Source organism: Cavia porcellus, unplaced genomic scaffold (genome assembly GCF_034190915.1).
Source record: "Cavia porcellus strain 051 isolate PalLab524CR breed Dunkin Hartley unplaced genomic scaffold, mCavPor4.1 scaffold_26, whole genome shotgun sequence".
Taxonomy (NCBI): Eukaryota; Metazoa; Chordata; class Mammalia; order Rodentia; family Caviidae; genus Cavia; species Cavia porcellus.
The window spans coordinates 23015383-23040023 of record NW_026947509.1 but is presented as its reverse complement, the minus strand read 5'-3'; the positions used below and the strand labels follow the sequence as shown (position 1 = coordinate 23040023).

General features: G+C 36.5%; 1 protein-coding gene and 1 gene segment (V, D, J or C); both read left to right on the top strand.

Annotated features, from left to right (window-relative positions):
• The window catches only part of LOC100719991 (T cell receptor alpha chain MC.7.G5-like), a 556517-nt gene that overhangs the window by 198324 nt on the left and 333552 nt on the right, over positions 1 to 24641 (top strand).
• On the top strand, positions 6061 to 6897 carry LOC134473225 (T cell receptor alpha variable 35-like). The segment is given in 2 exon segments: positions 6061 to 6210; positions 6458 to 6897. Coding segments are annotated over 2 exon segments (477 nt in total).

Sequence of the window (24641 nt, the reverse complement as noted above, 5' to 3'; positions counted from 1 at the left end):
TAAGCAGATCTAGGGATGGAAGAAGGAAAAAGAAGGAGAAGGAGATGGGAAAGAGAAGGACTAAGTTGCAACATACACATGTATCAGCTCCCTATAATGAATGTATTCGTTATGTGTTGTAAACGTATGCAATAAGAATTTTTAAATGAAGTTTGTTATTTCTTTTTGCTTTTTTTATTAAACCCATAATGTTTGCACCTTGTGTTAAAAATGATGGCAACTTTCTTCTTTCCTGTTCCTGTTGGGCTCCTTTCCCTTTTTAGTTTCTTTCTCTTCTATTCATGTTAAGAGATTTTTTTAAATGTCTAGTGATCCTGCGGTGCTCATTCATAATGAGATATGGATCCAGTGCTTGAACAAAGAAAGATGACTTCAATTCCTCTCCTTTTAAGTATTTGCCTCTCTTCATTCTCAACAAAGCCCAGCATTCTGGGCCCTCATGCCTCTTTAATCAGGATCATCACAAAAATGATTTCTTCCATAAAGAGGCTGTAAAACACTGGGCACTTGGCTTTCTGGGTCAAGATGGAAGAAATTTATAAGTGCTCTTTATGGAACTGTACTTTCATTCTTCCCACATCTGTTTAAAGTTTCTCACCTCCACCTTTGCTCTGATGCTTTGGGATATCAGGTGCCCTAATTACTGAAACCAGCAAGACCCCTGGATTTCAGTGGCATTTTACTCAGTGGACTCTTAGGATTGTGTTTCATAATTCAAACATTTTTTATTGTTTAACTATTTTTATTAGCATTTCAATTGATTCTCAAAAAGGAACAGAGGAAAATACATCTTCAGTCTACTATTCTTTTTTTGTTTTGTTTTGTTTTGTCTTTTTCATTGGTACCGGGGATCAAACTCATGCAAGGCAGGTGCTTATGCTGCTGAGCTAAATCCCCAGCCCCCAGTCTACTATTTTTGGACCTTCTTTCAATCCAGGGAACTCAGCTGCCTGCTGGGGTGAGTTCCTGCACACCATCCCGAGCTCCAGGAGAGTTTAAGATCATCACTCCCAGTGGTCAGGGACCCGCCCAGCTTCCAGCCACACTAGACTACACTTGGGAGGTTTTGCAGCCTGACAAAATTATGCCCAGCGACCTTCTTCAATCAGGGGAGTTAAAGTGAGTTCCAGCGCATTGGTCCCTGCCCGGGGAGAGCTTTGGACCATCATCCACAGTGGTTAGGTGACTTCCTAACCACATAAAGTGAATTCCACATAAAGGGCACATAAAGTGAGTTCCAGTGCATTGGTTCTTGCCTGGGGAGAGCTTTGGACCATCACCACAGTGGATAGGTGACTTCCTAGCTTCCTGAAACACTGGAGGTGGCATGGGAAGGCCTGAGGGCCTGACTGGACCACATTCAGCAACCTCCATTCAGTCCCAGGAGTTGAGGGCATAGGAGATGATTTCAAACATGCCCAGGGGAAGCCTTGGGAAAACACTTGAAACACAGAAGTATAGGAAAATGACAAAACGAAAGACCAAAATGCAATCTCAAACCTCCAGCCCATCCCACAAAAACCTAGAAACCATGTACATAGAAGAAAATATATGCCATACACCTGAAATACCTGACACAAAAGCAACTGAAATAAAGAAGAAACTCTAGGAAACTTTAAAGGAATTCAAACTAGAAATAACCTCCCAGGTAAAAGAACAAATGATAAAAGTAATCAAACACATGTTGAACACATCTAAAGAAGACACAGTTAAAATATTAGAGGAACAAAACAAAAAGATAGAATCCCTGGATGAACAATATAAAAAACAAACAGAATACATGAAGCAGATTCAAAGAGATATGCAGGAAATCAAGAATTCCATTGAAAGTTGTCAAAACAGACTCAATGAAAATGAAGATAGTGTTTCAGACCTTGAAGACAAGATTGCATCTAGTGAACAGGAAAGGAAAGATATTTTAAAAATAGCAAAAAATCAGGAAACAACAATTCAACAGCTGCAAGATGATGCAAAGAAAAACAGCATAAGATTGATAGGGATAAATGAAAAAGAAGAGGACAACATAAATGATATCAAGAGGACATTTACAAATGTAATAGCTGAAAATTCCCCGAACATGAGACTGGAAACTGACTTTAGGATTAGGGAAGCATATAGAACCCCAAATAGCCATAACCAAAATAAAACTACACTCAGACATATAATAATCACCATCCCAGAAATTCAACATAAAAATAAAATATTAAAATCTGTTAGAGACAAAAGACAGATTACCTATAAAGGAAAACCTATCAAAATCACAGCAGACTTCTCAACACAAGCAATGAAGTCAAGAACAGCATGAAGTGAAGTATTTCAGATCCTAAAGGAAAATGATTTTCAACCTAGACTGTTGTACCATGCAAAATTGACCTTAAAAATGGATGGAAAAATAAGATACTTCCATGACAAAGAATAGGTGAAGAACTTCATGATCACCAATCCAATCCTGGAAAGAAAACTGAAAGACAGTCTAGATACACATAGGAAAAGACCACTAAGCAAAGCAGACAATTAAACAGAACAGAAAGATAACATGTCAACAATAAACCAATATATAACAGTTATAAGCATTAATGTAAATGGTCTCAATTCACCAATTAAATGAAACAGACTGCAGAATGGATCAAGAAACAACATACAACCATATGCTATCTATAAGAAATCCTTCTAACGCAAAAGGAAACTCACAGACTGAAAGTCAAAGGATGGAAAACAATACTTCATTCAACGGGAACTGGAAAAAAAGTGGGGGTAGCTATTCTGTTTGCAGACAATTGAACTTCAAACCAAGAATGATCCTAAGAGATAAAGAAGGTCACTACCTACTGGTTAGGGGGAAACTTAAAGAAGAAGAGATAACTATCTTAAATATATATGCACCAAATTCCAGAGGACCCAGTTATGCAAAGCAAGTGTTAAAAGAAATGAAAAATAAAGTTAGCAATAACACAATTATAACAGGAGACCTTAACACACCATTGACACCAAAGGACAGATCAACCAGACAGAAAATCAGCAAAGAAATAACAGAACTGAATCACACCTGTGAACAAATGGACTTGATAGACATATACAGAGTGTTTCATCCAACAACATCAGAATATATATTCTTCTCAGCAGCACATGGGACATTCTCTAAAATAGACTGTATACTAGCCCACAGAACATATTTAAATAAATGCAAAAGAGTTGAAATTATCCCATGCATGTTTTCAGATCATAGCACTGTGAAACTAGAAATTAATGATAAAAGAAACTGCAAACACCCAACAAAAACATGGAAATTGAATAATACACTCTTAAGCAATCAGTGGGTCACAGAAGAAATTAAAGAAGAAATTAAAGATACCTACAAGCAAACAAATATGCAAATACAACTTACTGGAATCTGTGGGATGCAATGAAAGCAGTCCTCAGAGAAAAATTTATTGCACTGAGTTCCCACTTTAGGAAAACAGAACGAATACAAATAAACAGCCTGATGCTACACCTCAAACATCTACAAAAAGAAGAGCAAGTCAAGCCCAAAGCCAAAAGAAGGGAAGAAATTATAAAAATCAGAGCAGAAATCAATGCAATAGAGACTTAAGAAAACAATCCAAAGAATCAATGAATTAAAGAGTTGGTTCTTTGAAAGAATAAATAAAATTCATAAGCCCCTAGCTAACCTTATTAAACAGAGGAAAGAAAAAGCTCAAATTCATGCAATAAGAAATGAAAAAGGTGAAATCACTACAGACTTTATAGAAATACACAAGATCATCAACACCTATTTCAAAAACCTCTACTTTCATAGATTCGATACCACAGAAGAAATGGACAGATTCCTAGAAGCATATGGAGTATAAAAGCTGGATCCAGAAGATGTAAAATTGCTGAGTAACCAAATTTCTATTAATGAAATTGAAAATGTAATTAAGTCCTAACCTACAGAGAAGAGCCCAGGCCCAGACAAATCACTGCAGAATTGTACGAGAAATATGAAGAAGACTTAATGCTCACACTCCTCAAATTCTTCAATGAAATAGAAAGGGAAGCAATTCTTGCTAAGTCATTCCTGGAAGCAAGTATTACTCTAGTACCAAAATCTGAGAAAGACCCAACTGAAAAAGAGAACTACAGGCCAATCTCCCTAACAAACACAGATGCAAAAATCCTCAGGAAAATATCGGCAAACAGGGTGCAGCAAATCATCAAGAAGATTATACACCACGACCAAGAGGATTAATCCAAAGCATGCAGGGATGGTTCAACATATGTAAATCAATAAATGTAACTAAACTAAATCTGTTGGAATACAAATTGGGTAAAAATCTTGAAGACATAGGGGTAGGTAGGGAATTCATGAACAGGAATCAAACCATATGGGAAATACTTCCCAGAATCAGTAACTGTGATCACGTCTTATTAAAAAGTTTCTGCATGTCAAAAGAAATCTCTAGCATAGTGAAAAAACCCACAAATTGGGAAAAAATCTTAGTGAACTGTCCCTCAGACAATGGATTGCTGTTTAAAACATACAAAGAATTAAAATTCAAACCCCTGAAATTTAAAGACCCAGTCCAAAAATGGGCATCTGAGATGAATACACACTTCTCAGATGAAGCAATACAAATGGCAAATAAATACATGAAAAAATGTTCATCATTGCTCATTAGAGAAATGCAAATTAAAACCACACTGAGATTTCATCTTACTGCAGAAAGAATGGCCAGGATCAAGAAAACTACCAACAACAAATGCCAGAGAGGCTGTGGGGGAAAAAGAACTCTCCTGCACTGTTGGTAGGAGTATAGACTGGTGCAACCATTGTGGAGATCAGTCTGGAGATTTCTCAAAAAGCTAGAATTGGAAGTCCCATTTGATCCAGCTATTCTACCTTTAGGCATATTCCCAGAAGAACTGAAAATATCATTCTCCAGTGATATATGTGCACCCATGCTTATAGAAGCACAATTTGTAATAGCCAAATTTTGGAAACAACCTAAGTATCCATCAACTGAAGAATGGATAAAAAAGTTGTGATATTTTTGTACAATGGAGTAGTACTCAGCTGTAAAGAATGATCACATTGAGATATTTATATATGTATAAATTTATGAAATTATGAATGGTCACAAATTGAGACCATACTCATAAGCAAAATAAATCACATGTATAAATACTGTATAGTCCCTCTAGTGTAAGAAATTTTAAGAGTACATAAGAGTTTATGGTAATCATAATCCCCCATTACATTTTTTTGAAGCCTTATATTGTTTTCATTCATTAGTTGGAATGGTTTTATCCTGGGTTGTTTGATTTTATTATCTGCGATGGTATGAACAGCTATTTTGAGGAAAACAAGGCATTATAATATCCAGTGCTGATTTATTATTATCTTGTTTTGAAGTCCTATGATACTTTTGTGCTTCTGTTTCCATTGGTTCTATCATGCGGTATCTTATTGTATCTTATTATGTGTTATAGTATAAACCAATTTTGTATGGACAATGAGATAATATATTAATCATTGTTTGTTTCCTGTTATTTGGTTCTGAATGCCCTGTAATACTTTCATTCTTTTGAATGGTTTTATATTATTCTGTTTGGTTTGATACTATGGTGTATGAAGGTATGCCCAACTATTTCAAGGAAAGAGACGTTATGGTAGCTACTGTTGTAACAGGTTGTCTTGTGGTGAAATACTGTGTTGCTTAATTTTGTTCTGTTCTCATCTGCTTTGTTATGTCCTCTTCTATCTTAATCTCTTTAAAATAAAAAAATCCTACTATTCTTAATCAAAAAATGCACCCTTCACTGACATTCCAGAGATTTATAAAATGCCCAAGTAAGAGTCCTTGTTTGCTTTGTTCATGCCTCTATGCTGGCGAAAGTCAGCATATAGCGAGTACTAGAAAAGTGTGTTCATCAAATGACTGACAGAAGTAGAAGGATCTGAAAGGACCAGAATCTAGCATCCAGCCAGAGGGGGGCAGTGTCTCCATGCATAATTAACTATGGTTAGCTCAAAGTGCTAAGAAACATTTAGTGAGCAATTGGATTGGCTGACACACAGAATGGGTGTTTTGACATAACCTTGGTGTGTGTTTGATTGTGCTAAGCCCAGAGAGTATACTGAAGTAATAACCCATTTAGGAGATCAATATTTGCTGATGGAAATGCTCCTTGAAGTTTTACTAGTGATCCTACAGCTGCAACTCACATGTGAGTCTTGGGAATTTCTTATTGTTCCTCCGAAAATTCTGAAGGGGTGGAAACTCTGTGAGGGCAGAAGATAAGGCTTTACCTGTGTCTGTGAAAAGACAGAGACAAAAAAGAAAATCTAGAGGAGTAAGAAAAGGGAAAAATATGGCAACAGGGCTAAGGAGTTCAAGAATATAGTCAGTGTCCATCACAGGTCTGAGAAGAGTGATCTGAAGACACTGTAACTTTCTTTTGTTTTTCTAACCAGCTGTGAGTGGTCAACAGTTGAAACAGAGTCCTCAGACTATAACCACGCAGGAAGGAAAGGACGTTTCCATGAACTGCAGTGCTTCAACAACATTAAACTACTTTCTATGGTACAAGCAATACCCTGGAGAAGCTCCTGTCCTCTTGATAACTATATATAAGAGTGATGAATTGATAACAAGTGGAAAAGTGGCTGCCTGGTCAGATGAAACAAGGAAGAACAGTTTCCTGAGCATTCCAGCCTCCAAGCTTGATGATGTAGGAACCTACTACTGTGCTGGGCAGCACAGTGCTCCACAAGCACCTGCAGCCTGTCCTCGAACTTCAAGCTGTGACTCCAGAAATGCACTTCCTCCAGCTCCTGCTGCTTTACATATGCAGTGCGATGATGCAGACAACCTGTGTAACCTACCATTCCGCTACTAAAAGTCCTCTGTCCTCAAGAATACCTTTGCTTAATGAATCTCTCTCTCTCACTCACTTTTCTTCTCTGTCTCTCTCTCTTTCTGTCATATATATATGTATGTATATATGTGATATATATATATTAATATATGTAATATATGTATATATTTTATACTTATTTATGTTTTGTCAAGGTATAAACAGAGTGCATCAATATATACTCAGTACATGATGTTAACACATTTCTCTTAAAAATGGATGGACACTATTGGAGTAGAAATGAGAGTTCAGTAATAACCTAATACATCTATGGCAAATTAACTTTCAACAAGAGGCCCAAGATCATTAGATGGAAAAATAATAATCTTTTCAACAAATCATGCTGAGTCAGCTGGATAGTCACATAAAGAAGAATAAAATTGGATCTCTACCTCACACAAACATGAAAATTAACTCATTTTAAAAACAAATGTAAGAGCTAAAAATAAAACAGCTTGAAAGAATATATATGAGTAAATCTTAGTGAATTTGGGTGTGCAATGGTTTCTTAGGCTCTCTCTCTCACACACACACACACACACACAAAGAAATCAAATAACAACTAAATGAGCCTTCGTCAAAATTAAAAAGTCTTGTGCATCAAAGTCCACAAAGTTTTCACAAAAGAAAATGGAACAAAACACAAAACTGGAAGATTATATTGCAAATTTCCAGATCAGAATAGTATTGAAAGCATATTTTAAATATGACAAAACAACAGTAAGGCAAATACCAATTTAATAATGGTCAAAGTATTTGGATAGATAGTGCAGTAAGAAATATATATACATATATATATATAAACAAAAACACTTAAAAATATGTTCAACGTAAGCCAGGGATCTAGCTCAGCAGTGCAAGCACTCGCCTGGCAAGTGCAAGGCTGTGAGTTTGATTCCAAGTACCCCCCCAAATAAATTATTCAACATCATCATTCATTAGAGAAATCAAAATCACAATGAGATATCACATAACACTCACTAGGATGTCTATAATTTTAAAGAGAGAGAAGAAGGAAGGAAGGAAGGAGGAGAAAATGGAAGATTGGCAAAGATGTGGGGAAATCAGAATCTTCTTCCCCCACTGGTACGAATATAAAATGGTGCATCAACTTTGGAGAGCAGTTTGACATTTCTTCAAATGGTTAAGCACAGAGTTAGGAGCAATTACACTCCCAGATGTCTTGTGGAGTGAACTGAAAATATGATCATGTAAAAACATGCATGAGTGTTCTCAGTTACACGATTTTAGTAGTCAAAATGCATAAAGAACTTCAATGTTCTTCCCTTGATGAATGGATAAACAAAATGAGATCTAAAGGACACTATACCAGGTGATATCCACATTACCAATAGGTCAAAGCATACACCCAAGAATTAGAATACAGAAATTCTATTCAAGTACACATGAAAAATTTAGAAAAATTCATCCTGCTCATGGCCATAAAGGATGTAAAACCAAATAATTCTTTCAAAAGTTATCTATGGACAGAATCAGATAGAACTAGAGGAAAACTACAAAGATATAATAAGCTCCTTATATAATCAAACACTTAGAATCATAATTTATGGTTATAATATAGCCATATGAAACTATTACAATGAAACCAAAATATTTAAACTCTTGAAAATGAAAATATTACCTGTTAAAACTTATATGATACAACTAAAACAATTCCTAAAGGGGCATTTTTGTTTTTATTTTTTGTTAACAAGTATAAATTGTGTATTTTAAAAGATTCATAAATTTTAAATATATATATAAAGGATTCAGTACATTTCTATATATGGAGACAGCACACACTACTCAAATCCAAACCCTCCTTACTACCCTTCCACACATACATATGCCCCTCCCAATCTGTAGTAATCTGTAATTATCTGTGGTAATCACAAGTAATAGACTTTAATCTGCAGTAATCACAATGTGAATTTTCACCTTGACTTATTTTAGCTTCTATATATGAGAGAGAATATGCAGTGTCCTGATGTTAACATTTGTGAAGAAAACATTCAGCCGAGTTAAGTTAGTGCCATGGTTTATATTGGTAGCCCCCAGGCCTCATGTGTTTGCATTATGAGTTTATGATTGGTTCATTGTCTAGCGCTTGGTTTTTGTTTTGTTTTTTTTGTGTGTTTGGTACTGGGGATTGAACTCATGACCTCGCACTTGCCAGGCAGGTGCTTGTGCTGCTGAGCTAAACCCCCAGCCCTTGTCTAGCGCTTGGATTGGGGTGTGAGTGCTACACTGGATTAGGGGTGGAGCCAGGAAGGAGGTGTGTGTGTGTCTCTCTCTCTCTCTTGCAGGTTTCCACCTTGCTGTTTGCAGCTGCCATGATCTGCTACCAGCCCTGCCACCCTGCCTTGGAGCCTACTGAGTATGGACTGAAACCTCCAAAAACTGTAAGAAAAAAACCTTTCTTTTCCCAACTTTGGGCATCAGGTATTTTGTCTCAGCAATGAATAAAAAAATAAGAGTATCAGCAATGAGTAAAAAAATAATAAAGTATCACCCTCCTTAATACAGTAGTTGAGTCACTAAGCCCAAAAGATAAAGTTAGCAGAACTACATGAGACAAGAAAGTACATGAAAATATATAAGGATTTACAAGAAGGAAAACTTACCTTTAAGGGACTCAGATTCGGACTTACATTTTAATTACTATGGTACAATATGCAATATGCAATAACACATTCACTTGCCAAGTCACCAAGAGAAAATAATCTATAAAATTTCAAAAGAAAACCCAGTCCCGCTGGAAGAACATGGCGGATAGATAGCAGCAGCCTCAGAGGCTCTTTGAAAAACCTCACTTGAAATCCAGGAATGGGGCCGGGCAGGAAGTCCTAGTCCTTTGCCGACCCAGGAACGAACTAAATTAAGAGAAACCAAATGGAAACGCGATTCCGGTGATACCGCAGGAACAGATAAGGTCTCAGCACAGAAGCTGGACCCCACACTACTGGAAACTGCGATTTGAATTACCTGCAGCTGCTGTTGCATCCTGGTCGGCACAGTGGGGAGAGAAGCATGAAAGCTCAGAGAGTGGGAAGCATTGGAAGGAGTTGGGAGCGGGACTGGCTGGGTGCCCTGCATCAACCTGTGGTGAGTGAGCAAATTGGGACCCTTCCATAGAGAAGGAGGTTTCAGCGGAGGACATACTCGGACCAGGAAGATTTCCCAGAACGAGATGCTTCAGTGACTTCAGTCACATATCCCCCTCTCAAGCAGGATTGGTGGGGAGTGCCTGGCCTGCGAGATGCCGCTAGCTGAGACCCAACAGACTAGCCCAACTCTGGTCCCAGCGCCTGGAGGTGCACCCTAGCGGTGAAGCCTATGGTAGGTTGACCTGGAGGGGCGGGCCTGGCATAGACTGCCCAGGTCTGTGTCTCCTTGGTGCATTGCAGTGGGCGGGGAACACCTAGCCAGCGCAATTCAAACAGACTTTGGCTGACAGAGAAGGAAGCTGGGCCTCCTATAAATGCTTAAATATAAAGAACAAAGAATATGGGAAGAGGGAGCAACAAGAAAGGTCCTTGGCCCCCAATCCTGAGAAACATGCAATAGCAGACACGGCACCAATAGACATAAAGCACTATCTCCAGAGCCTCATAGACGAGTTCAGGAATGAAGTTATTAATGACCTGAAACAAGACATAAGCAGAATAGTTAGAGAAATGCTAAGCACCGCCCAAGAAAAAACAGATGGTGGAATGGAAGAACAGAAAAAAAAAAAATGGGAGAATTGTTTGATGGAGAAGATAGAGAAAACATAAAATACATAAAACAGGTTCAAAGAGATTACCAGGAAACTAAAAACTGTATTGAAAACTGGCATAACAGCTTGAAAGAAACTAAGGACAAATTATCTGAACTGGAGGGCAGATTTGTAATATGGGAGCATGAAATGAAAAACTTCTTAAAAATGGCAAAAAAAACCAAACAGCAATAATACAAAAACTAGAAGATGATGAGGATCTATAACTTAATTATTAAGAATATAAGAGAAGAAGTGGGACACAAACAAATGAACTACAAAAGCTATTCACAGAAATAACCCAAGAAAATTTCCCTGATTTAGCAAATGGTAAAGATACTCAGATATATGAGGCATACAGAACTCCAGCCACCTATAGCCCAAACAGAGCTACACCCAGGCATATAATAATCAAAATTCCAGAAATCCAATATAAGAACAGAATATTAAAAGCCATCAGAGACAAGAAACAGATCACTTACAAGGGAACACCTATCAGAATTACAGCAGACTTCTCGGCACAAACCATCAAATCACAAAAAGCGTGGGGGGAAATAATTCCAGCTTTGAAAGATAATAACCTCCAGCCAAGATTGATATATCCTGCACAACTGTCCCTAGAAATTGATGGAAAAACAAGGTACTTCCAGGATAAAGAGGAACTAGGGGAATTTGCAACCACTAATTCAATTCTACAGAGAATACTGCAGGATAGTCTAAAAATGGAAAATACCAAGATTCCAGAAATAGTGGCAGAGAGGCCACAATGAATGGGGCAGAAAACGAAATGAAGAAGACAAACTGACAACAAATGACAGAAAAAGAGCTCAACAGAAATGAAGCAGAGAAGATCAGATGGAGGAACAGCTATTTTGGAGAAAACAAGACATCATAATAGCTAGTGCTGATTTAGTATCATCTTGTTTTGAAGTCCCATCAAACTTGTATTCTTCTGTCTCCATTGGTCTTAAAAAGTTGTATCTTATTGGATTTTATTATATATGATAACATAAGCAAAAACTTTTATAGACAAGGAGTTTATATAGAAATCATTGTTCATTTTCTGTTAATTGGTTCTAAATACCTTGTAATAATGTCATTCTCTTGAATTGTTTTATAGTGTCTTGATATGTTTGGTACTACAGTATAAGAAGTTGTACTCAAAGATTTCAAGGAAAGAAACACTATGGTAACTATTTTTATGTCAGGATATCTTGTGGTGAAACACTATTTTGCTTAAATGGTTATGTTTTGACCTGTGCTGTTCTGTTGTTATGCCCTCTTTTATCTCAATCCCTTTTTTTTAATTATTTACTTTTTTCTTATTTTTTTAATTATGGGAAAAATAAAAAATAGCAGGATACATTATAGTAACCTACTTTGATTTCCTATTAACTTGATTTGAAATCCTGTATTGCCTTCACCATCTTGTTTTGACTGATTTTCCTCTATTCTGCTTTGCTTGATAGTACCAAGTTCGAAAGTATAGGCAAAACCGTGAAGACAATAAGATTCATTATGACGACCATTCCGGTTTACTATTAATTTCTTTTAAAATCCTGTAATGTCTCCAATGCTTTGGTTTTATTCTTTACTGTTTAGTTCAATTTTATTATAACTGCCAATTCTTCTTAAAATAGCAAGACGCAGTATGGTAACCATTGTTGATCACCTTATATTTTGTTTTTACATTATCCATTATGTCCATCCTTTTGATTTGACTGACTCTGTTCTGATATGTCGCATTTGGTTTTACTGTCTTCAAAAATGTAATAAGAACTGTGGGAGTAATAAAACCCAAAATGTGTAATTGTCATTGTACAAAAGAAAAGAAAAGCAAGTGCTCTAAAGGATATAACTGCATATATGTTTAAGGGTATAAGATAGATAACCATATTACTGAGTGTTTTTTGGATCATTGAACAAAACTGTTTGCACTCTCACTGTTTGAAAGTCCACTTTATATGTTTCAATTTTGTAACTTGAACAACTATTTCTAAGATAAGAATATGTAATCTATTAACTAGTGATTTCTTACTGTTTATTTTTTAAATTTTGTATTACTTGTACCCTTTTTTCGGTTTTTTTCCTTTTTTTTCCTTAAATGAAAAAAAAAGATAATCCAGTCCCTACTTCTCCTACCTATCCAAGTCTCTCCTCATTTTTCTTCACTAATTATCAACTACTTTGATTTTGTATTTGAGCAGACAGCGTCCCCTCAAATACAAAGTTTCTTTCATTGTCCAAATAAGTACCTTCTTTTGAATATCAAGTTCTGAAACTACTTCATTATCATATAAATGACTGGTTAAAAAATCCTGACTCTTGAAACTCTACTTCTCTTTAGTTATCTAACTTTGTAAGTATCCATTGTAATTATCTGTTTGAATTAGCAGGAAAACTGTAAGACTGGTTTAAACAGTAACATTTAATAATTTCACAAAACAGAAGGCAAGCAAGACGTAGAATCCATGATAACACTGAATCCTCACCAATACCTAAGCCTTTTCCCTCTTCCACCTTATTAGTGGATTCATTTATGGCTACACAGTCATAAAAAGTTGTGAGATAGTTGTAGGTACCCTAAATAAATTCAAGGAAGAAAGACACAGAGACCTAAGCAACAGCTCCTCATTTTTTCTTTTATCAGGAGAGCAAAGCTACCACAAAAGTATCTAGATAGATCTTAAACTTCAGTTATCAGAACCTTATGGTACATCCAGTGCTAATTGTAAGGTAGTTTGACTTGTCTAGCTGTCGTAAGAAGTCAAGCATGGCAGAAAGTTTTAGGTTAATCATTCAAAAATATTTGTCCCATTATATCAGGTCCTCATTTTCCAGAAAACACTATTGATAATACACCTTGATATCCTTGTTACTTAACTTTCTTGTGTTTCATAAAGATAAGAGCAAAGCCCCTTCCAACACTAACTTAAGTACTAAGGAAGAAAATTATCTCACACACAGTAAATGTACACACCAGTTAGGGCAAGCATGTTATCTGTTTTGCTCCCAGAAAAAATATGCCACAGATATTCTTCATTTTAGATGTCCTTAAGGAAAAGTCAAAGTCTCTTGGAAGGAATTAGCTGATGATTCGGCAAAGAGATGGTCTACTTCCATTAACAATCTTGTGAGCACTTCCAAGTAATTCCTTAACGTTAATGGATTTAATGTCTCACAGAAATCATCATTTTCTGAAATGCTAAATAAAAATTCACTTTCTCTTATTAAAGAATATTTCCATAAAGATAGAGTTCACCAATTCTATGTGTCCTACTATACATTTGAATAATCCTTAAGATCTGTAAATTTCATAATCCAAGTAACATTTTTCACAGCAGTCTGTAGGGTGCCCATCCCTATCTTACTTCCAGTGTTGAAGTAGTGGCCTGACCATATTTTCTCCTTGCTACCCCATTTCCAATTCACTGTATGCAGGAGTACTTACCATTCTCTCTTTCCTGGTGCTTAAACTAGGGGTTAGGGAAGGCTTTTAATATGTATTTAGTATTGCACATGAAGATTCTCTTATTCATTTCTTTATGCTCCTCAGTTTCTGGCAGAAAAGATAATTAAAAGTATTAAATGAATAAAATCAGAAAATCCAAATTAATTTGCTCATGCATGTCTCTGTGCTACTTAAAAACACAATACTAAAACATCAGGAAAAGGCGGGGAGGGGCAAAATCATGCTATTTTCTTAGTGACGAAATAGATACATTCACAAGCAGCAAAAGAATATGTCAGTATTGATTGTGGTGCTGTCAGATCTGTCTGTTTTTTACTTCATAGGTTCTGGGCTTTGTTTCTTGCCTAAAATTTTTAAGATTAAGCCACATTTCCATAGTCACAAAAAGACTGGCTTGGAAATGAAATGATCCATCACTTTAATGTCTACTAGGAAATGTAGCTTCTCTAGAAAGCAAGTACATTTGTCTTTGAGATCTGCACATTCTAATAATTAGTTTTCCTTAACTTTCATGGAAACAAAGAAAAAAAGTATTAGTCATCTTAGACTCTTTCTAGATGAATTCCTCTGATTTTATGAAAAGTATACATTCCTAAACAATGACAATGACAAAACTACATAACAACTGATAGAATGGATTGTAATCAAACTATACTCCAAGCATATTAGTGAGAAACAGGCCAAAATAATGTGATATTCCTATGCTAAACATTCAGAGACTGAAAAAACAAAGTCTATTTGTCTCTGTTGTGAAAGTCTAGTGTGGTTATTCCAGTCAACAGAAGCTTTTGTACACGATCTTTGAGATATATGTTAAGGTTATTTCCATTTTGGAACTCTGGGGTCATGTGCAAGGTCATGGCTTAGTCATGGCCACATCAAGCTCCAGTTAGCCAGCCGACAAAAAGCAGACCACAGAGTAAGCACATCTTTTCCTTAAGAATCCTGAATCACAGTGGCACGAGTGCAAGAAAAGTTGAGATTTGCCACTCTAGGTAGCTGTGAACCTTCTTCATTATGGAGCAAATAGAAATGGGTTTTATCAGACTCCATCACCAAGGAAGTTATAATATGTATTAAAATTATGAAAAAGAATATGTACATATACCAAATACTCACAATGAATGCAAATGTTATGTATGATATATAAACATGAGCTAAGGATGAAAGTGGAAAAAGGGAATTTAGAGGCAAAAGGAAGCAGGTGGGCAGGAAGGGGAAATAATAAAAAGAAACAAGCTGTGTTAGACACATGCACCTGCTCCCCAAGATGAGGATAAATTAATTTCGTGTACTACAACTTTGCAATAACAATAAAGTAAAAAATAAAGAAATGTAAATGAGAAACATGAAAATATAAACATGCTAGTTTTGAAGTCAAAAGCAAACTGCAAAGCAAGATTTTTCTGAAATCAATAAAAATATAAGCAGGAAAAAATCAACAATTTGATTTATAAGTTGAAGAGTGATTCTGCGAACTACCTGAGAAAATTCTGATGGAGGAAAAGGTAACAACACTTAAAAACACTACAAAAAGCAGAGAAACAAAATTATAATATAGAGACTTTTAAGAATATAAGAAGACTATAATTGATGCTATGGCAATAAATATTTAGGTTTACATGAAGTGATCAGTTTCCCAGGAAAATGTTAGTTGCTATACTTTCCTCAAGAAGTGATAAGGAAAAATAAGTGACCCAATAGCATAAAATAATAGTAAGTAAAAATAAAAAAATGCCAGGTCTAGAGGTAGGTTTGGCTGGAACTTTAAGAATTTCTGATAGTCTAAATTTCTACATTATTTTCTATGTCCAGAAATACATCAAATACTATAAAATTCTGAGCTCTAGGATGCTTGATATTGATTTTCAACTTGATTGAATTTAAAAATGACTAGAGAACTGCTTGGATTGTGAGGGCACTAGCAGTGAGTTAAGCTCTTGGTGAGTTCATCATTCAATGGGGTAGTAGGAGGTGGGGGCCTAGCTGGAGGAAAGGCGTCACTGGAGGCATGATGCTGAAGGGTGTAACTTTCATAAGGCTCTTTCTCTTTCTCTCTCTTTCTCTCTCTCTCTCTCTCTCTCTCTCTCTCTCTCTCTCTCCTTTTTGGCTTCCTTGACATGAAACTGCTTGCTATTCTTCTAAATATTGGTAAATTCTAAATATTTTATAAATTACAAATAGAAGGAAACTCCCTAAATGCAATAAAAACTCATGCACTAAAACTTCACAGTAAATATCATGCTGAGCAGAAAAATTAAAAACAACTCTGTTTTCATGATAAGTAAATGGCTAAATAATGACATATTTATATGATAGAATACAACTCATTGGCTAAAGAAAAAAATTAGATCTACATGTAATGTTATGGTAATATATTTAAGATACACTCTTCAATTAAAAATAACTTGTTTTCTTCAAAAACAAAATTTTCTTTAAAATTCATGACAAAATATTAGAATGTAGTGTCTTTTGGTGTGAAAACCTAGCTGTTTTGTCTTTCTTTGCTCTCAGACAGGCCACTGTGGAAAGGAGTAAGAATGAAACCTTCACTCAGAATCAGAAATATCTCAGTTCCTCAGAACAAAAGAAAATAGACTCCAATTACGTGTTACTAAAACAGAAAGCACCTAGGGCCGGAAAACACTCAGAACAACAGATAAGAGAGGGGCCAGATCTGATTCTATACGTTGAGAAGAACAGTCTAACCCACTGTCCTCATCTCCATTACTAGCTTATAATGCTTTAGGAAAAAAGTTCAGAAAATGAGAAGAGAAGCTTACTATACCTTTTAACAAATACTTGGCATATTTTATTATGAACAAAACAATCACAACGAAGAGTTCTGGATGGAGGCAGGGTGAAGCTGTGATAGATTTTGGTTTTGTTTTTATTTTCTTACTGCTTTCCTGGATTTGCCATTTTTCTGCAATGCCTGTAAAACCATAGATTCACAGAACGAGAGGAGCTTGGATAGCATGCCCTTCAAAAGTGGGAGAATTTCAGAAGTCTTCTCATCATTAGTAAAACATATGGATGCAAGTTTCTAGCTTTTCTGCATCAGCTCCCAATGACTCCTCTGGGTGATTGAGTAGGAGGGATTTAAATTTAAATTTAAATTAGAACCAAATGATGTTTGTTTTCTGGTTGGCTTAATAGCCAAATTATTATTTCCCTTTCAGAGTGTGTGTGAGCTTGAGTGAGCCTTCTGCGGGCACTGGTGGAACACGGTGTAGAATCTAAGAAAAGAACATGCTTACAGCAATAAATTACATTTCCCAGGAAAACAGACTTAAGAACTGAAGAATGAAGAGGTGGGCACAGAGTTCACTAGTTACATTTTGGCATCACTTGAGCTGTGAGCAGTAACTACGAAGGGCCAGAAACAATTGAGAAAATCTGAGACTGATTCTCAGAAAACCAAGAAGGAAAAGGTATTCATCCCCTCTGATTTTTCCTATAATTTCTTTTTTGTCTTTTTCGTTTTTATCGGTACCGGGGATCGAACTTTTCCTATAATTTTAATAGCGAATAGTAGTCACCCTGGTGAAAACTTGACCTGACATCACTTCATCTAGTAACTTTGTCACTTTTTTCTAAATAGGGGTGAACAGTGTAGACAAGGTGGTGCAGAGCCCCCATCTCTGGTTGTCCTTGAGGGACATAACCACAGTTACGAAGTGACTAGCTTCCAAAACCTGCAGACAGCTAAGCAGAAAGAGAAAAGTCCTACTTTTCTGTTTACACTAATTTAAAGTGGGCCAGAGAAGTTAGGACAGTTAAAATAAACTCTTTTAGTGCAACTTCTCAGTACCCAGTCACAGCCACCCAGCCTGGGGACACTGCTCTGTAGGGCACAGTGCTCCATAATCACCTGCTTTCTGTGCTCAAGGGCTGCAGCCAAGGATATACAACTATTCAATGAGGAATTTGCTAAAACTCTAAAAATTAAGCTACAAAAAAGCTGGGCATGATGGTTCACGCCTGTAGTCCCAGCACTTGGGAGGCTGAGGCAGGAGGATCACTGTGAGTTCAAGCGTGGGCTACAAAGTGAGCTCAAGGACAGCCTGACAGCATAGCAAGACCCTGTCTCAAAAAAACAAACAAAAAAAAGCTACAAGGCAAAGAAGTTATTATCTGACACTCATATTTTTAGTTCAATATTTTAATTACAGTAACAAAAATACATGACCATTCGTGACCCCATGACACAACATCAAAACAAGACTTTCGATTGCTATCCTTTCAAATCACTGCAGATTAAAACTGCCTTATATTGGAAATGTGCTAACGTTACAAGACCTGGTAATTGAATGACTGTCCTTTTAATGGAGTTCTTTAATGCCCTGTTTCTAGGTAAGACCACACAGGTAGTAAAAGCAACTTGGGCTCATGAATTTGTTAGAAGTTTCATTGGTTTCACTATCAGGGAAATGGAGTCAGTATCAGAATCACAGGAAACTAATGAAATAGAAGGGAAAGAAATAATGTGAAATTAATCCAACATGCCATACCACTTCTTAGCTTACAAACACAACAGTTTGCTTGATTTTTTGTTTGTTTGTTTTCTTCTCTCCTTTTCAAGCTCCAGTCAGGTAGTCCAGATGGGAAAAATCTGGTTTCATTTCTTTTTAAGACTATGAAACAAGAATTCTGGGTAAATCTCCCCTCAGTGTTTCTGGTTTAGCGATATGAAGAATTTACAATTCACAATTCAGAGATTCTGCCTTTTGTGAAGGGAACCTGAGCTGGAATGGGGAAAGTTTCTTTTTCACTATTTCCTGTTTCCAGCTATAACAAAGACATAACAGAATCTCAAAAGACCAACTTCTCACTGAAATATTTATCCAAAGACCCATAGTCATTAAGCATAAAAGTAAAATAAATTAGAGGAACATTCTAATAAAGTCAACCTACAGAAATTATCACTGTTAGCTATTTAGTATGATTACTTTCCATTTTGCCTGTGTTTATGCACATGAATAAACAAGTCTAGAGAGATGAGGAGGGTTCAAATTATTTCAAATTAAGAATAGTATCTCTCAGAGTCATTTTAAGAGGAGTTATTTCAAAAAACATCTTTATGCAGCTAGGTTTTGCCCCTCCCATTTCTGACCTGAGAGTGTTGCTCAGAGCCCTCTAGGAAACTCCTCCCAGAGACTTGATTGTGAGATACTTTGAAGCATCTACTGGGTACTATAAAGTCACAAATCAAGAATCCAGAAAAAAGGATGAATAACAAGTTTATCTTGACTTCCCTTCTAGTCCTGGCCCTCGCAGGTAACAGTGTTATCCAACATCTAGCTGTTTGTTTGCAGGAAGACCCTAGTTTGATACTGTGCCTGTTGTGCTTTTTATATTGCAGGACGTGGGAAAACAGACTCTATCACATCCCAGAAGACAGAAGTATCTTCAACAGAAAAGAAAACTGTGTCCCTGCTGTGTAATTATGAAGTTTCATCTACCAGCAGTATCATTTTCTTTTGGTTTCGACAGTATCCAAACCAGGCTCCAGAATATATTCTCCACAGGGGGTGGCAAAATTCCCTAAAAGGAGATGCCAGCTTTGCCATGGGAAGGTTTTATTCAAAGAGTACAGCAAATTCAATAGAGCTGTACATCAGAGACCTCATTCTTACAGACACTGCCGTTTATTATTGTGCCCTGAGAGGCACAAAGAGAGCATTTCACAGAGGAGCTGTACCGGAACCTCCGTGCACAGGAAGATGGAGAGAAAAGCTCGCATAACCACAGAGAAGTCTTTCTTTTTGTTTCTGATTTTTTTCTGCCTGAGATACTGTGATAGGAAACATTATATCTGGAGAATTATGTGCTAGTTATATAAGAGCTATATAATTGTAGGCAAATATCCTAAGCTTTTGGAACTGTACTTTCCTGAAATTAGAGATAATGACAAAACTTATATGAGACAAGACTACACTGTTTTGATTAAGTGGATGGCACATTCCAGGTACTCTTTTCTCTCAATAACTACTGTGGCTTTAAAGGGCCTTTCTACTAAGATTCTTCCCTATGTCACATAGGCAAAATAATTTTCGAAAAGTTAGAACTCTAAAAAGCCATGTCCAAGATATAGAGATAACTTCTTACATGGGGAAGCCCTGTTCATTACACAAGCTTTGAAACTCATGCTCAGTAAGGCCAACAATTGGAATCAAAGATATGCTGAGTCCCCAGCTCCTGAGCTCATGTTCCTGGGCAATGGACTTTTCTCCTGGTGTAAACAATGGGAAACAGTTCCTCATAAGGTTACAGGGAAGAGGAAAAGGCTCTGTAGTTGTGCTAGATGGGTGAGGAGAGAGAGACATTGCTTGACTAACCACTGCCGTACTCCTGCATCAATTCTACCTTCCTATTTGAGATAAGAGGCCAAACAATGCAATGAACACCCTTGTGGACTCCTCTGGGTGGAGGGCACCTTGATGCCTACTGCCCTGATTCAAGCTATACCTCTACTGTACTCCTGATTCTCAACCCAATCTGTGCACAATCTTGCATTTTTGTACTGACATTAAGTGAGCTATAAAGAAAAAAATTTAGACCCTGACTCAATATAAAGCCAGCAGCAGCACTGGACATCTTATGGCTTCCAGAGCAAAAGCCTCAGGGCTCAGCCACTCACAATGAAGCCTGCTCTAGCCACACTGCTCCTAACTTTCTGCAGCACCATTTCCTAAGAGAGCCTGCAAAAAAGACAGAAAAGTAGAACTTAAGTTATGCTTTATTTTACCAAAAGATATTTGGGTTTTTTAAAATGGCAAAAAGTGTTGCAATTGGAAAATAATTTCCAAAGATTTGCTTAAAGCTAACTATGGGAGACAATTGTTTATGAAGGAATAATTTTAAAATGGTAGTATATAACCTTCAATTTGTGAAAAATTATTATTTTCATACGCTGTTGTAACCAACGCAATATTAGTATAACCTTTTTACACAGAGAAAGACATAAAAAGAAATATTGAGGTTCATTAAACAGTTGATACCTTTTATTCATTTTTCAGAATCCAGATTAGAGATTAATTTTATGTAGAAAAAGAAGTTTTAGGCCAGAACATACTGGAGTAAAAAATTTAAAACATTTGAAGGATTTTGGATAGAAACTTGACAAAATGATCTACAATCATATAATGAACTAATTATTCAGAACAATTTAGAAATACAGTTGTCAACAGCTCTTGACATAAAATTAACTACAATACGGAATTCATATTATAACCATGATCTTTGCACTGTTATCAAAAGCTTGGAAGACAGATAAAACAAAATTTAAAACTTTGAAATGAAGTGAAAGTAAGAATTTATCTGATATTGTATTTTGCAGTACTTTAATTTTTGTATTTTCATGAAATAATTATTTTGCTTATATAAAAAATAAAATCATAAGGAGACTCTTATTTCCAAGTTTATGTCTCGCATTCTCAATCCCAGCTCAGTGCCCTGAGCTGTACTCACCCACTGGGCTCTGAGGTACCAGCTTTGTGGTTCACCACCCTCCTACTTCATTTCCTTAATTCTTTTCCCAGCACCACTGGCACAGCTTACTCTGAAGAGTTCTTTGAGTTTCACACTTATCTTTGATATGGGCAAACAAGAAAGAGCCACCTTCAGGTTTTTTCTCTTCTCTCTCTGTAGTAGAATCAACAGTGAAAGATTTGAGTTGATTGTATGAAAAAGAGACATCAACATTAACCTCATGGAAACCAACTCTAGTTTCAAAGAAAGAAGACTAGGGAAAGTTGTACCCTTACACTGAGTTCTGTCTTAGAATTATTTTAAAATAACTAAGTATATATTTATAAATTAATTTATCTTAATGACATAAGGTATTGATGTCTTCCCATTTCTAAAAGTCATAACATTACAGATAATGTTTAAACCCTCCCTGCTCACATCTTTATCTTGTCTCTCTTTTCAGAGGCAAGGGTTTTTAATGTTGACTCTAGATCCTTTATCATAATTAATATGGACATGTATGTTATATGTATACTCATGAAACAATACTATTTTGTGATACAGTTACATAAATGTGAACACATGTATGTTTTGTTTAACAACTCCATTTTATTTTGTTCAATAGAATGGACTTCAAGACTATCTCAACTTATAAAGATCATTTCATTCTATATTCATGTAAATCACTGGGTAAATATGCTGTTTTATTTAATAATTCCAATAGCAATAACATTACTTCTTATAAAGGAGAGAATCAAGTCTCAAATGATTAATTTTCCAAGGTCACACAATTGCTAAGTGGCAAGAGGAACAAAATCAAGCGTTCTGACTTTCAAAGATTCTTCTAACTTCAGTCCAGGCTTCTTGTCTTATTTCTCATCTCTGTCATATGCATTTATCTTCACAGAAGGCTAACTTCACAGAAATCTATTTTCATACACATACATCTAAACTTATACAAATTACCACTGATTTAGCTCTGTTCTTATGACTGCTGGAAAAAAAGAACAAATGTTCTCCTGCTCAATACGTGAAAACTTTCAATAATTCAATTCTATGATTAATACTGCCAATATTTCCCTTTTCTACTTTCTCTCCAACCCAAAAAAAAAAAACACTTGTTTTATTTAAAATGCCCAACAGTAGGGAACAAAATCTGACATTTGTTTTCTAATAAGAAACAAGACAAGCATTAGTTTGAAATAACTATGGAGAGTGCAAGGTCAGAGGAGAAGCTACATGTTCCACAAAGGAGCCCTGCGTCCATCTCTGTGGCTGCCGCAGGGACTCAGAGACCCCACAGAGCTGAACTAAGAAGATTAAAAACTTCAGGCTGCATAACTGAAATGTGGAGAGGAAACAGGTGACTGTGGCAGGAAGAAACACTTCAAAATATTTCATTGAACAATATTTTTAATGCACACTCTCTAAATTTCTTTCACTTTCAAATTTTAGTAGATTTTGAAAATCTAATTTTATGATTTCAAATTTTGATATACTACAAATTAGAAATGCAATACAGTACAGATTGTGGTCATAAATACAACAATTAAAAATATATAAGCAAAGGTTAATTCTGATTCACCTGTTCTCTCCCATCTCTTTATGACATTATTTATAGTGGTCACCCAAGGATTCAAAAACAAAGAAAGTGCAGGAAATCTGTCCACACACTAACGACCTAGAGAACCCAGCCAAGGGCCTGGAACTCCTGGTAATATCCTGCATGAGTTCAGCTGAAGACCTAGAGCCCACACCAATGTCCCTCATGGGTCCAGCTGGAGCCCTAGAGCGCACAACAATGACTCATGCACGTCTGTCTCAGGGATCCCTGCTGGGAAGGCCCCAAGTTCAGCGGTGGAAGCTAGAAATTCTGTGCCAGCAGAATGAAGGATCTGTGCTAGTGTTAAGGGTCTGCACTGGAGCCAATAAGCAACACTCAAATAAGAACCAGGGCTCCCCTGAAAAGTACCACAGACATCCTCAGCATCAACAAGGTCCCAAGCTCCTCTGATGAGAACAGCCAAGTTCATATAGTAAGCCTGCATGACAAACTGAACAGCACACATCTTCCCCACCAGAGCTGGGAAGCAATGTTCAATGTAAGGACCAGAGCTTCCCCAAAGTGAACTGCAGCCATTCTCAATGACGATGTTCTGAGCTTCTCCAGTGATAACAGCTGAGTTCATATCGTGGAAGCCAGCGTGACAAGCTTCTCCAGGAGAACCAACAGCTCCAAACAACACTTAGGAGAACGCACAATGCTAAATGCTTCCTCTCCAGGTCTCCCTTATCTGGCAGCAATCTTTGGGTGAACATTCACACTCAGCACCACACTGATTCAGTTCAGCTGGTGTTAAATTGACCACTAATTTTTAATCCACCACTTTATTAACTCACTGCTCTGCCTGCTGACTCTTTATAATACAGAATGCATTAATTTTTTGCCTTTGAATATTCTCGAAATTTAATATAGTAAAAAAAAAAATGCTTGCCTTTTGTCTTTTGTTTGTTTTTAAGTGCCAGACCCAGGGCTTCATGTGTGCTAAGGGCACATTCTACATTCAGTCATACACCAGCCCTACCTTTCCTCTTCTCCCTATCGCTCTTCCTCCTTCTTCTTCTCTCTTCCCCCTCTTTGTCCTTTACCTCCTCATCATCGTATACTTCTTTCTCTTCTTTCTTCTCTCCCTTCTTCATTTCCTCTTCTTCTCCTTCTCCTCCTTTTTTCTTGAGGTACTGGAAATTGAACCCTCACTATTCACACTGACTACACCCACAGTGCATTTTACTTGTTGTTGTATTTGTTGTTGTTATAGTTGTTGTGATCGCACAGTTATTCTGTCTCTAAATTCTCTGGGAAGACTCAAATTTAGAATCTTTTTGCCTCAGCCTCCCAGTGTGCTGGGATTATAGCCATGCATTACCATGTTCTGAGGCCTGTCCTCTTTATTGCTATTGAGTATCTACTCTACAAATATTTCTCATAATCTAAATATTTCTGTATTTTTATTCAACAGTTTTAACATTTTATTTTTT